This window comes from Manis pentadactyla, chromosome 16 (assembly GCF_030020395.1).
Source record: "Manis pentadactyla isolate mManPen7 chromosome 16, mManPen7.hap1, whole genome shotgun sequence".
NCBI classification, from domain to species: Eukaryota; Metazoa; Chordata; class Mammalia; order Pholidota; family Manidae; genus Manis; species Manis pentadactyla.
The window spans coordinates 41632257-41646193 of NC_080034.1; the positions used below are offsets into that span (position 1 = coordinate 41632257).

General features: G+C 55.5%; 1 protein-coding gene across 10 annotated transcripts in view; it reads left to right on the top strand.

The window, feature by feature from the left end:
- Positions 1–13937, top strand: part of TNXB (tenascin XB) — a 54829-nt gene that overhangs the window by 15598 nt on the left and 25294 nt on the right. For 6 of the 10 annotated variants that reach the window (XM_057494111.1, XM_057494112.1, XM_057494116.1 and 3 more), the window contains exons 5-11: positions 2687–2843; positions 3012–3275; positions 4504–4797; positions 5878–6246; positions 6767–7060; positions 8583–8873; positions 11158–11490. In XM_057494111.1, coding sequence (XP_057350094.1) covers positions 2687–2843; positions 3012–3275; positions 4504–4797; positions 5878–6246; positions 6767–7060; positions 8583–8873; positions 11158–11490 — 2002 coding nt within the window. The remainder of the gene's footprint in view (positions 1–2686; positions 2844–3011; positions 3276–4503; positions 4798–5877; positions 6247–6766; positions 7061–8582; positions 8874–11157; positions 11491–13937) is intronic. The other 4 variants (XM_057494115.1, XM_057494113.1, XM_057494114.1 and 1 more) reach the window with 4 other exon arrangements.

A 13937-nucleotide genomic window follows, 5' to 3' on the forward strand; every position in this document is an offset into this window, starting at 1 on the left:
GCTCTGGGTATGAGGCCTCTGTTACATTCTGTGTTCTCTCCAAGTGCGGTGTGAAAAAGCTCCTGTTAAATTGGTCCCCACAGCTCTCTTGAACTCCACACCAGTCTGTGCAAATGGTCCTCGGACTGTGCTTTCAAAGCTTTCTATGGCTGTGCCCTTCTGTGGAATTGTGCCTTTTGCCTTGGCCAATGCACTCTGTCTACTTCTGTTGGCACGGAGTATATTTGGTAGCTGGATGTTCTTTGGCCACTGCCATTTTTCTAGAAGTCTATCTCTACCTTGTCCCCTCCCCTTTCTGGAAGCACTTCTTTCCCCTGCCATTTCTGGCCAAGGGACACACCTAGTTATTAGAGTGATGTTCAGAACACAGAAGAGGAACATTCCTCCTTCTCCCTGCATATCTGGCATTGTTTTTCTGACAGTGATTCTTGAAGTGTGTTCTCTGGACCTGCAGCATTACCATCACCTGGGAGCTTGTCAGACATGCAAATTGTTGGACTCTACCCCCAGATCTACTGAATCAGAAGCTCTGGGGGGCAGGGAGCCCAGTAACCTACACTGTAACAATCCCTCAAGGTGATTCTGGGTGCCCTCAGGCACCCAAGCCTGAGGATCACTAACTTAAGGAAGATTGCTATTTTACAAAATGCTGGCTGCCCTGTGAATGTGAAGGAAAGAGTGAGGAAAATGGGGGAGGTGAGCCTCCAAATAGAAAGAGGTCTGGGTATTCCGTGTCTGGATGTACTCTGAAGCCGGTACCTGGGCTCTGCCACATTTTCACTGGGGCAGAAGCCTTGCAGCCTCAGAAAATTTTCTGTTTAGGTCTAGTCTGAAAAGGGGAATGAGGGTGAGGTAAGCTCTAGGCATCAGCCAAGGTGGAGTCCTCCAACTGGGGCCACAGGGTTGATATCAAGAACAGGGTTAGAAACTCACCAAGGACAATCAGTGAAGCATCCATGCTTTCAACAAGGCACAGAGCCAGCTGCCAGCATCTGGTAGAGAGCCTGACTCAGATAAGACAGATGAGAGATGCAGGTTAGACTGACAGTGGAACTTTAGGGGACCGTTGCCAAATGGATCTCAGGAGGGACTGAGAGGTGTCTAAAAGGTTCGTGTGTGTGGGTCTGATGGGAGAAGAACTCTGAATATGGGCTTATCCCAGTGAAAGGGCCAGACATAATCAGAGAGCACACTGTGCGTGTGTGTGTGTGTGTGTTGGGGAATAAGACAAGAGACAGGCAGAGAGAGAGACTAAGGACTAAGTTCTGGGTAGGAAGACTTCAAGGTCTTGAGTTGAGACCAACCTGAGGCCTGTTAGGCTGGGATATCTAGGACAGAGTGAGTAGGAGAGGAGCAGGGGTCCTGTGTGCCTAGGAGAACTTTTCAGTGAAGAAAATTCACACAAAGCTTTATTTCATCCTCAACCCTGAAATCTCTACGTGGCCTCTCATTTGGTTTTATACTTTGGTATTTACGATGTTGATTCCCCAGAATTCTCTTGGTTTAGGAGAGTACCTTCTGAAATTTCCAGTCCTACTTGGCTGTGATGGAGATACCTCCATCACAGCCAACATAGCTCAGCAGAACAGAGCGTCCTTACTAGCTGTCCCAGCTAGATAGCCCAGTGTAATGTGGGGCTGTAGACTGCTCGCAGATAACTGTTCCTCCTATTTTTACGGCTGCTGGCACTCCAGGAGACCCTGCCTGGACCAGTTGTGGGCAGACTTCTGGTGGGGTCACCACAGATAATCACAATACCTTAAATGTGTACTTGGAGGAGGGTTTTCTCACAGGAATATACAACACATAGAGATTTGGGTAGGGATCTAGGAAAACTTAGGACATGGCCATACATGTAGCTAATAGATCATGAGCTATCTGAGGGCAAGGACTATATCTTTTATTTCTGTGTCTTCAATGCCCAGCATGATGCCAGGTACAAAATCAGGAAATGTATTTGTGGAACTTTGAGCAGGTGGGCCTTGTTTTTAAGGGGTCTAAAGCTTGCTGAAGAGACAAGAAAAGTGCCTAGAGCGAAATGTCATGACATGCGTCACACCCTACTTACCCAGCCAGGGGCAGGTGTGTGTGGGGAGGCTCAGGCTGGGGCAGATGCTTTAAAGAAGAAGTGAGACTTGAAGGGACATCCCTCATCTACTTGATCTGTTTGGACAGGAATGAGCTTGGGTGAAGCTTCCTCAGGCTCAGGTAGTTAGGGTTGCCTGAGGAAAGCCAAAGGCAGGGTCCTGGCGTGTGTCAGGTAGAATTCTGGTGGACAGCTCATGAACAGGCTGAAAAGGTAGTGCCTGTGAGAGGGGACTCTAAGAACATACTGCCTGAGCTTAAATCTCTGGCACTTTCTTGTTGTTGGTGACTATGGGTGAGATACCTACTCCTTTTGTACTTCAGTTTCCTCATCTGTCAAGTGGGAATAATATGAATCATCTCATCAGGTCCTTATGAGGATTAAGTGAGTTTGTCTGTGTAAATTGACTTCAACAGTACCTGGCATGAGTAAATGTTCTAGATGTGTTTGCTGCTACCACTCAGGCTTCCCAGCTGAGTAGGGAAGTCAACACAGTCCCATGTTGACCCTGCTTGGAACTGGAGAAAGAACACATAAGGGGATTGAGCTGCAGGGGTGAGAGTGCCTGCCCTGGTCCACCTGGTGCCTTCTCTCTTGCAGACAGAGGGGGTGAGCCCCCCATTCACAGCACGGGTGCCCAGCTCTGCCTCAGCCTATGACCAGAGAGGATTGGACCCTGGTCAGGAGTACCAGGTCACTATCCGTGCCCTTCGAGGGACTAACTGGGGCCCTCCTGCCTCCAAGACCATCACCACCAGTAAGAGCTGGGGCTGTGGGCAAGCTCCTGGGTGGAGATTTGGATTTGAGGGGTGTGGTGGGAATCTGACCTCCAGGAGGGCTGAGGGGAGGGACTGGGCGAGGACAAGGCTTTCACAAGGAAAGCTGGTGACTTCCACCTGATTCCTCTTCTCTCTAACCTGGCTAGTGATCGATGGCCCCCAGGACCTCCGAGTGGTGGCCGTGACACCAACCACACTGGAGCTTGGCTGGTTGCGCCCCCAGGCCGAGGTGGACAGGTTCGTGGTGTCCTATGTCAGTGCTGGCAACCAAAGGGTGCGGCTGGAAGTGCCCTCAGAGGCAGATGGGACGCTGCTCACCGATCTGATGCCAGGCGTGGAATATGTGGTGACTGTCACGGCGGAGCGGGGCCAGGCAGTAAGCTACCCGGCTTCCATCCGAGCTAACACAGGTATGGCTGGCAAGGGGTTAGGGAAAGGCCAGGTTTCTGAGTGTAGGAGCTTTCTTGGGAGCCCATGTTTAGGGCTCTCAAGCTCCTCTGAAGGCACTTGGCAGGGTGTGTGGCAGTCCCGAAGAACCTGCTGGGCAGACAGAGCCCCCGGGTGCTTGGAATCCTGTCAGAAGGCTGCAGGTTGGAGTACAGAGGAGTTGCCCCATGGAGAGAAGCAGTAAATGGGAAACGCTGTCTGACCCACCCAGATGGGGGAGGTTCTGATCCAAATTTAGGCACAGGGACAGCCCTTGTGCTCACAGTGCTCCGATCTTGCAGGGATAGGAATTAGGCAGATTAGATCCGTGTTCCTGTTGATTTTAGGACTGGGGCTTGGGGAAGTCGGGTTTCTTCGCAGTAATTTTCCACTAACCCTCAAGTTCTCTTAACAGATGCCCGGATCTTTATTTTCCCTGTGGCAGAGGGACGCCCACCTCGCAGCTCACATCTCTCTTCCCACTCCCCTTTCTCCCCTTCAGACACAGGGCGTCGCCCGCTGACTTCTCTCTTGTTTCTAGGGCACTACCAGTGGCGGGCTTGGAGGGCGAGGAGGGAGGGGCCCCCGGGCCGCTGACTCCTTTCTCTTGGTTCTCTTTCCAGGTGGGGCTGGGGCGCAGGGAAGAGGCCTCTGGCTCCGGCGGGAAGGCGGGAGGAGGAGAGGGAGGGCCTGCCCTGGGGAGGACCGCAGGGGTGAGGGGGCTGCCATTGACCTGCTTTCCCCTCCCCTTTTTGCCCCCCCCCCCCCCGGCAGCACCAGGCCACTACAGTTACCCGGAGGTGCGCCCCCCAGCCCCGCCCCCCAAGCCCCGTCCCCGTCCGGCTCCGGCCCCGAGGCCCGCGCGGCCCGCGGAGGAGGGGGAGGAGGGGGAGGAGCCTCGGCCTGGGCCTAACCTGCGCCAGCCCCCTCGGCGGGCGTGGGGCAACCTGACAGCCGAGCTGGGCCGCCTCCGCGGCACCGTGCAAGACCTGGAGCGCCACCTGCGGGCTCACGGCTACCCACTGCGGGCCAACCAGACCTACACGGCGGTGGCTCGCCACATCCACGAATACTTGCAGCGGCGGCGCCTGGCGGCTGCCGCCCCCTCCGGCTCCCCCTCCCCATTCCCCCGTCGTCCGCACCCCACCGCCGGTCCGGAACTGGGCACCTGGAAGCGCGACTCCAACCAGGGTATCTACGGCCTCTCACCAGAAGGCGTCGACCGGGTGGCTACGCCCCGCCACCCAAAGCCCGAAGTGCTGGGCAGTTCCGCCGACGGCGCCCTACTTGTGTCCCTCGACGGGCTCCGCGGCCACTTCGAGCGCGTGGTGCTGCGTTGGCGTCCCCAGGTGCCCGCAGAGGGCCCCGGCGGGGAGCTGACCGTGCCGGGCACCACGCGCACAGTCAGCCTACCCGACCTCAGGCCCGGCACCACCTACCACGTGGAGGTCCACGGGGTGCGGGCAGGGCAGACCTCCAAGTCCTACGCCTTCATTACTACCACAGGTAGCATGGGCCGGGGCTGGTACCACCCATCCTCTGCCCAGCCTCGCCTGCCATTGGGGTGTGCATCCATGAGCCCCTTGCACTGCCTCACTGCTCAGACTGCGCCCTCACCACACCCTCTGCCTGCAAGCCCTACCTGGTCCAGGCACGCTCTCCTGTGTCCCTAGAAGCTATCTTCACCCCCACCATTCCTGGCGGATATGCGAGGCCAAGGAGACCTGGTCTTTGGTGTCCCCCAGTTTTCACTTGGGTTCCCAGGGCCCTTCTGCCAGGACTGCTGCTCTAGGAAAGGGCCCGCCAAGACTCACTGGAGCAATTTGGGTGGGAGAGGGAGAGAAACCAGCAGTTCCCTTCTCTGACTCACTGTGGTGAGGGTGGCTGAAGACTGTGGTCAGTGGTTACTGTTTTCCACAATTTGGCCTTGACCTCAAAGGGACCATTGGATCTGCATGAGGGTGGCCGTGTGCATCAGGCAGCATGTGTATGTGAGAGGTGAAACCACCGCCCCTTGAGCTGCCTTCGCAGACCTCCTGGCTCACTCCATGCTTGTCTCTCCCACAGGAACGTCTGGGCTGAGGGAAGGGATGGTCTGGGGCTGCCATGGGGAGGGCTGTGGACCTCTTCTTCCCCCTTAGGGCCCAGATGCCACCTGAGCTGGACGTTTCCCCCTTCTCACTACCCACTCTCCTCTTGCATCCTCCTTCCCTAACACACCGTCTTCTTTCTTTTAGGCTTCTCACTGCAGCACTAATGGAAGCCAGGACCACCACCCAGTGTGGAGGGGGATATGTGTGCGGGGAAGGACATGGAAGTCTGTGGGGGCTGGTGGTCATAGGAACCTTGAGGGGGGAGAGATGGCAGGCTCTATTTATTTTATTACCTGCAGTCCTGACTGTTCAGGAGTGTGATGGACAAGGGTGTTCGGACCTTTGGGAAAATGAGGTGGCCCTGGGTGGACCCAGGAGTGGAAAAGGGAGGAACCGAGGCTCCTAGAGGCTAGAGGGCAGAACCTGGGGGCTGGGTTTCCTTTCTGGCTCTTATACTTGACTCTTCTGTTTTTCTTGCTCTGCCTCTTCCCAGGATCGTCCCCCTCTGGCCTCTTGGGGGCCACTGATGAGCCTCCTCCCTCAGGCCCCTCAACGACTCAAGGGGTCCAGGCCCCCATCCTGCAGCAACGCCCCCAGGGGCTGGGAGAATTGAGGGTGCTGGGCAGAGACAAGACAGGGCGCCTCCAAGTGGCCTGGACCGCCCAGCCTGACACCTTTGCCCACTTCCATCTGCAACTGCGGGTGCCCAAGGGGCCAGGGGCACATGAGGAACTACTGCCAGGGGATGTCCACCAGGCTCTGGTGCCCTCACCTCCTCCTGGAGCCCCCTATGAGCTGTCACTTCGTGGGGTTCCCCCAGAGGGCGAGCCCTCCGCCCCTCTCGTCTACCAAGGCATTATGGGTATATCCTGGCCTCTGCTCAGACCAGTGTCCTGAGGTTGGGGGAGGGGCTGGGCCATAAGGACTTCAGAGGAGGGATGGGGATTGAAGCACTGGGCTGGTGTTTGGGCCGGGGTGGTAGGCGCAAACAAGAAGAGAGAAGTTCAGGTGGACTGAGGAGTCCCCAGACTGCTCTAAAGCAGCACTGGAGAGGGAGGTCTACCTCTCAGGAAGAACTATGCGGGACCTGAAACTCCCCCAAAGATCTTGGTGTGGAGAGGGACTAGGACCTTTGTGAAGGGTGAGGAAGGCTAGCACAGGGAGGGGCCAAGCCCTCACTCCAGAACAGAGACTGGGAGGAAAGGCCGCCTTCCCAGGAAGGCTGGTCACAGAGGGCTGAGGATGGAGAAATGGAGGCTTCAAGGGCGGGAGCTGTCCAGGAAGGAGTGAGCGAGCCAGTGGGCAGAGGAGAGGGAAGGAGACCAGAGACAAAGCAATGGTTGAGTTCACCTGCTTTGCTTTTGCCCCCAACCCCACCCCAGACAGGGATGGGGAGAAGCCTGGGAAGCCCATGGCTCCACCACGCCTGAGTGAGCTGACAGTGATGGATGGGACCTCCAACTCCCTGCTCCTGCACTGGACAGTCCCCGAGGGCGAGTTTGACTCCTTCGTGATCCAGTACAAGGACAGGGATGGGCCCCAGGTGGTGCCTGTGGAGGGACCCCAGCGGTCAGCCCTCATCACCAATCTGGACCTTGGCCGCAAGTACAAATTCATCCTGTATGGACTCGTGGGCAAGAAGAAGCACGGCCCCCTGGTGGCTGAAGCCAAGATCTGTGAGTGAGAGCAACTGCTATTACCCTCTGCGTGGTCCTGAAGGAAGTCTTCCCAGGGCTTTGGGTACTCCAGGAAGGCTTCCTGAATGTGGCGGTGCCTGTGAAGAATCCTGAAAGGAAAATAGTGGTGGGTCAGGCTGATAGGTTGAGGAGCGCTTTGCAGAGAGAGCCTGTGGAGAGCAAGGCAGGACTTGAGTATGGTCTTGTAGGACAATTATCTTTGTTTCCTCTGGATGTAGAGCAGGGCCCCTAGGGAATTGAGGGGACTGGAATTGGGAATGTCATTTGAGGGCCCTGGTGAGAGAGTGACATGACTAGATATTTATCTTACAAATAACACTGAGGCTGCTTCAGAGAATATCTGGGAAATTAGGTTGAGAACCCCCACACAAAAACAACTGGTGGTGACCTGTCTAGGATGGTGGCTGGGAAGCTGGATTGGGAGGTGAAGGAGAGCAATGAGGTCAGGCACCCCCATGTTTCCAGATCAGAGAGTCCTGCTTCCTGGGGCAAGTAAGAACAGAGGTAGGGAACAATGCAGTATGGGCCACTTAGATAGACATCTTCTGAGCATTTAAGTAACAAATATGTTCAAGACATTCACACTTACTCCTTACAGCAGCCCTGTGAGGCATGGCCATCTGATAGACAAGGGGAATTGAGGCACAGAGAGGGAGAGGTCACTCAAGCAGAAAGTGATGGGGCCACGGGGCTACACGACTGCCATTGTGGGTCTGGAGAACAGAGAGAAGGCTTGAAGAGTGGCTGTGGGTGTCACCAATCCCCGTGGGCAGGAGCCAGGATGAAGGTGTGGGGAGAAGGAACAGGGCTGCTGGAGCCCTGGAAGTGGCTAACCCTCAGGGCATGATCAGAGGAAGAGGAGCCTGCTGGGGGGAAGGGAGACAGAGCCACGGAGAGTGGTGTCCCAGATGCCAAAGTGAAGGGCGAGGTAAGACATGCCAGATTCCCTAAGAGTGATTTAGGGCTGCAGAGCACCCGCAGGACTTAGCAATGGTGAGTTCATCACTGACCCTGAGAGCTGCCAGGAGTGGGTGGGGCTGGGTTGGGAGGGTGATGGAGGTGAGGATATGGCTACTGCTAGTGTAGATATCTCTTTCTTGAATTTGGGCTGGGAATAGAGAGCAAGCAGGGAGGGTAGAGGCTGGAGGGAGCCAACAGCCCAGCCCAAGACTTCCCTGGCCATGGAGATGTGGAAAGGGCTGCCAGGGTTCCCTTATCTCTGAAGCCCCTCCCCAGGCTGTGGTTAGAACCACACTAGCCATATAGCATTTTTGTGCCACTTAGAAGAAGGTGCCCCATCCTCTAGGTGGGCAAAGCCCCTTGCCAGGGTGCATAGCTTGGTAAGCAGAGTGATGGCTGGATTTGGTCCTCAGTGTTTCTTTGGCTATGCACCTTGGTGCAGTGCACAGCCTCTATGATCTCACAGAGAATCACTGTATCGCAGCTGAATTCCCCCTTCTTTAACCTGCATCCCTCGCTTTTCTCTACCCCCTCTTCCTAGTGCCTCAGAGTGATCCCAGCCCAGTACCTCCACCCCGCCTGGGAAAACTGTGGGTAACAGACCCCACCCCAGACTCGCTGCATCTCTCCTGGACTGTCTCTGAGGGCCAGTTTGACTCCTTCATGGTCCAGTACAGAGACAAGGATGGACGGCCCCAGGTGGTGCCTGTGGAGGGCCCCGAGCGCTCAGTCACTGTCTTCCCCCTGGACCCTAACCAAAAATACAGATTCAACCTGTTTGGAATTGCCAACAAGAAGCGGCACGGCCCCCTCACTGCTGATGGCACCACGGGTGAGTGGCAGCCACCTAAGCCCTCATGTGACCCCTCCAGCCTTCTGCACGCTGGCCCTCAGCCAGGAACCAGTTGGGGCCTCCCAGTGAGACAGTTGACTCCAAATCCTGGCCCTTCTTGTGGGAGGGAGGAAGGGCAGCCCAGCCTCCCCCATCCTGCTGGACCCCTTCCATTCCATTCAGCTGCTCTGCAGGGCCCAGAAGGTGTGTCATACCCTGACTGTGCCAGAATCCCTGGAGGTTCAGCACTCACACTAATGGAATAGTGACCCCCCAGGTGTGACAGTCAGTCCAAAGCTCAAGCTCCAAGCCCGGCTGCCAGTTCCACCCTGGTTGGAACCTCTTAGTTACAGCCCCAGAGAAGAGAAAGGAGCCGCGGCGCCCAGAGTCCCCTGAGCAGCCCCTGCTGGGGGAACTGACAGTGACGGGCATAACCCCCAACTCCCTGCGCCTGTCCTGGACAGTGGCCCAGGGCTCCTTCGACTCCTTCCTGGTCCAGTACAAGGATGCACAGGAGCAGCCCCAGGCAGTGCCTATCATGGGGCATGAGAACGAGGTCACCATTCCCCACTTGGAGTCTGACCGGAAGTATAAGATGAACCTCTACGGGTTTCACGGCAGGCAGCAGGTGGGGCCCGTGTCTGTGGTGGCCACCACAGGTGAGTCAGGGCCGCAGGGACGTCCCTCCCCAGCTAGCCTCCAGTCCCATGAACAGGACCTGGCCCAGGACTCCTTAACACCTTCCCCTTGTCTTCCTCGGCTCTGATCCTGCCAAAGCCTCCACCCTCTTCCCTACATTCCAGGACTTCTCACCCAGTCACCAGCCCCTAACCTGTTTCTCGGCCCTTCTGCATCTTCAAGAATATGTCCCATGTTCCCCATTCCAAGCAGCCTGAACCATCCTTCCACTGCGGCTGTCCTCCCCACAGATATCCTCAGCCACTGTGCTCCTTCCCCATGTTTTTTGCTGGGCTTCTTCCCCTACCATGGCCTGGCTTGGGTGGTGGTCATTTCTGCGCCTCTGTCCCCTGCTGCCCACACCCTCCTACCATCGCTTCTCTGTTCCGAGCTGGCAGATCCAAGGGATAAGAGCACCAAGTCTCCCCAAACTCTTTCTGGTATGAAGAGGCCTCCCAGCCTCCTGACTCCCTGAATCCCAGCCAGCATGGAGCAGGGCAAAGGGCTCACTTTCAGCCCCCCACCCTGCATCCCTTCACGTGCCACCCTTGCCCTGCCCAGCACCAGTTCCATGTCTGTGTGGCATCATGGTTGGGAGCATGGGCTCTGGAGCCAACTGCTTGGATTTTAATCCCAGCTCTGCAATCTACTACCTATGGGACCTTGTGCAGGTTACTGAACCTCTCTGTGTCTCAGCTTTCTTATATGTCAAATGGGGGCAGTAACGGTAACTGCTTCACAGGGTTGTTAGCATTAAATGAGTTAATACCCATGCAGCACTTAGAACAGTGCCTGGCTTACCAAAACTGCTCTTTAAGAGTGAGCTGCTTTCTCTCTGACTCACTTCCTTCCCGAGATCCTTTCTTTCTTCCCCACTCCTTACCTTCCCCCTCCTTACCTGGGTTATCATCTTTGCCTGCTGTCTCCTCAATCTCCTGTCCTCTACGAAGTCCCGACAGGTCTGGCTTCCCTCTCTCCAGTCTCCCCACTCCACGGAGCCTCAGCAAAGAGCTAGCTGCAGGCAGGTGGGGAGATGCCCTTGGGGCTGTGCATCTAGAGCCAGCCAAGGATGCACACAGCCCTCCCAACTCCCCCACACTCAAATCTTTCTCCTTCTCTTGTCTGAAGTGGAGGGATGGACAGGGCTTAGGGAGGCCTTAGCCAGAGCACATTTGGCCTCCTGTCCTGATAAGTGGGGGTGGGGACAGCTGGAAAGCCCTGGAGAGGGGCAGGAACTGAAAAGGAGGAACGCAGATGGGGAGAGGCCTTACTGTGCCCTCACTTTCATGAGGTGGGTACTGTTGGTGAACACAGTAGAGAAGAAGTCCTCAGAGATCCCTCTCTTCCAATCTTAGCTCCTTTCTCAGACATGAGGGGTGCCCCTCACCCACACAGAACCCACTAGAACAACCTGCCAACAGTACCTGATGGGGCTTAGAGACCTGTCCCAGCCCTGTCTCCTTCTATGAGTTACTCAGTGGTTAATGCAAAGGTTACAAGAACCCCTGTAAAGATTGTATTTGCTGGACACACTTTGTTGTCATGATTAGTGTCACCAGCAAAGCAAGTCACCCTTTAAGTTTCTATCCCCCGTCTCTTCTGTCAGACCCCCAGGAGGTCGTGGACGAGCCCCCCAGCCCCACAGAACCCAGCACAGATGCTCCAGAGCCCCCTGAGGAGCCCCTCCTGGGGGAGCTGACAGTGACAGGATCCTCCCCAGACTCGCTGAGCCTCTCCTGGACTGTCCCCCAGGGCCACTTTGACTCCTTCACTGTCCAGTACAAGGACAGGGAGGGGCGGCCCCAGGTGGTGCGTGTTGGGGGCGAGGAGAGTGAGGTCACTGTTGGAGGCCTGGAGCCGGGGCACAAGTACAAGATGCACCTGTACGGCCTGCACGGGGGGCAGCGCATGGGCCCCGTGTCCACTACAGGCCTGACGGGTGAGTGAGAGTGGGGCCTGGTTACTTTTCTTCCCACTGGTGGCTGCCAGCCTCCCTGTGGCGATTGCTTTCCCTGCTGGGGGGAATCACTAGGTGCCCCCTACTTGAGGAAGACCTAGCAAGAGCAGCTCAGTGGGCACTAGGCTACAACCAGCTTTATGACTTGAGCAAGTTTCAAACTTTCTGTGCTTCTGTTTCCTCATCTGTTTCCTAAAATGGGGATGGTAACACCTCCCCCACGTTCTGTTGTGAGGATTAAATGAGTTGACAGACATAAAGCCTATGAATGGGCCTGGCACAGAGCAAACATGCTGTCAGTGTTCGCCGCTGTGCTTATTAGAATTATCCTTACTTTGGGGTCTGCTCAGTCCCCTTTGTCTAGTTCAGCTACTTGGATGGTCAGATGGGCGTGGGACATTGGCCTCTTTATCAGAGTAGCTGGAAACTTTGTTTACCACTCATCCAGTAAGTGACTTTACAGCAAGAAGGAACATCCCTTTCCCCATTCTCCTGAGTATGGGGACACCCTGGCCACTACAAAGGACCTGGCCTGGGCATTTCTGCAGAGCCTCAGTATGTGGGGACAGGTCCCAGGCAGACCTCTGGGAGCCTCCTGATGACCTGCCCAGCTTGGTCACAATGAACATCTCTTTTCTCCTTTGCTCACTGAAACAAAGATGTTCTTTTTCATGAACAATTTTACTATAAGGGGAAAGATTAAAAACCTAAATGCAGAGAAACAGGTTTCCAGAGCATGATTTCTATACTTCTGCTGGCCCAACCTCACAGTGACTTGGGTGGCTTAGCTTTCAGAACCTTCCACTCCCTATTTCTTTTCTTTCTTCAGGGAGCTGAGAGCAGAGAGAGGGGAAAACCCCCTGAATCACTGTCCTGTGGGCTGCAGTAGCAGGGTCGAGGCTCACGCCAGGCCCAGACGTGCTGCCAAGGTTTCTCCTGGGGTGACCCTCTGTCTGTCCATCTGCCCTGGGCAGCCACACTGGGCTCTGTGAGGCCCTGCCTCCGGTCCCAGGCTCAGGATGGGCTTTGTCAGACACTGACTGAGGCTGTGCGGTAGAGGAAAACTGAGTTGTGGAATCTGACAGAGTTCCATTCCCGGCTTCCCCAAGCCTAGCTGTGTGATCCAGCATGACGTTCATTATCAGAGCAGGAAGGTGATGGGCAACTGGTGCCCACTGAGTTGACTGAGAAGCTGTCCCTGTCACACAGCACATGCTGTACCCTTGCTAGGAGAAGAAAAGCCTGGGCATCTCTTCTGGGCTAGTTAGTAATATTTCCACATTGGAAAAAGATTATGCCCAAATGCAGCATGGGACTGTCAAACCTATGAGTGGTTACCATTCCACCTTTCCCAGTGACGTCAGACTACTAACAGTAAGGCTCGATATCGAGAAACAGCTTCTCTCCCTCATGGAAAGAAGTACAGAAAGGGGAAAAACAGCAGAAGCATAGGAACTAAGAGATAGAAGGAAAATGAAATATAATGCCTGGCCTGGCACCAGTCACCTAGTAGGTGCTCTTTACCTGGTGGTCCCTCCGGCCCCGCCTGAGACCTCACTAGCAGCCCATGTTTAAAGCAGGTTTGATATGTCTGGAGCTAGTCTTGCCTTCCCAGAGGAGCCAGAAAAACAAGCTCTTGAGAATGTCACCCACCCAGCCACCTCCTCAATCATTTTACCTTTTGAGACAACCTTCCAGGTTTGCTCGCTAATGACAAGTGCCTCCCAGACCCAGCTGATTCTGAGGCAGTGGGGACCAGCAGGTCTTGAGCCCAGGGTTTCCCAGCCCAGCTGTGCAGACCACCCATTAATTTAACACATTCGTGGAGTGCCCAGTATGTATTTGTGGAGCACTAGGGACACAGCAGGGAACAATGCAAAGCTCCTGCCTCTGGAGCTCCCATTGTAGCAGAGGGAGATGGGCACCAAATGCACACATATGTCAGAGGCGCCATATGTGACAGTGGAGAGAGCAGGCTGAGGAAGGCAAAGTCCAGTGGGTGAGGTAGTGTTTGGGCAGGAAGGGACCTCGCTGAGGAAGGACCTGAGGAAAGAATAGGACAAGCCACACAGGCCTTTGAGAAGAGTATCTGGGCAGAGGCCTGTGGACCAGCGAGGAATGTTTTGAAATGGGCATGCGGGAACCTGTCCCACATGTGGAACCTTATAAAGACTTGGCTTATGCTTTGAGTGAGATGGAAGCCATCTCAGGTGTAGGCCTAAGTGTTAACCACCGTGGAGGACCAAGTGAAGTCGGTGAGGGTGAAGGGGGTGATTGAGGAGGCGATCTTACAACCCAGTAAGAGCTCGGGGATGGTGGCGGGGGAGTTGGGAGGAGAGATCAGCTTCTCAAGGTAGTGCCAACAGGACTTACAGACAGACTCGGGGTGAAAGAGGACTCAGGGATGATGCTGAAACAAAGTTGTGGTT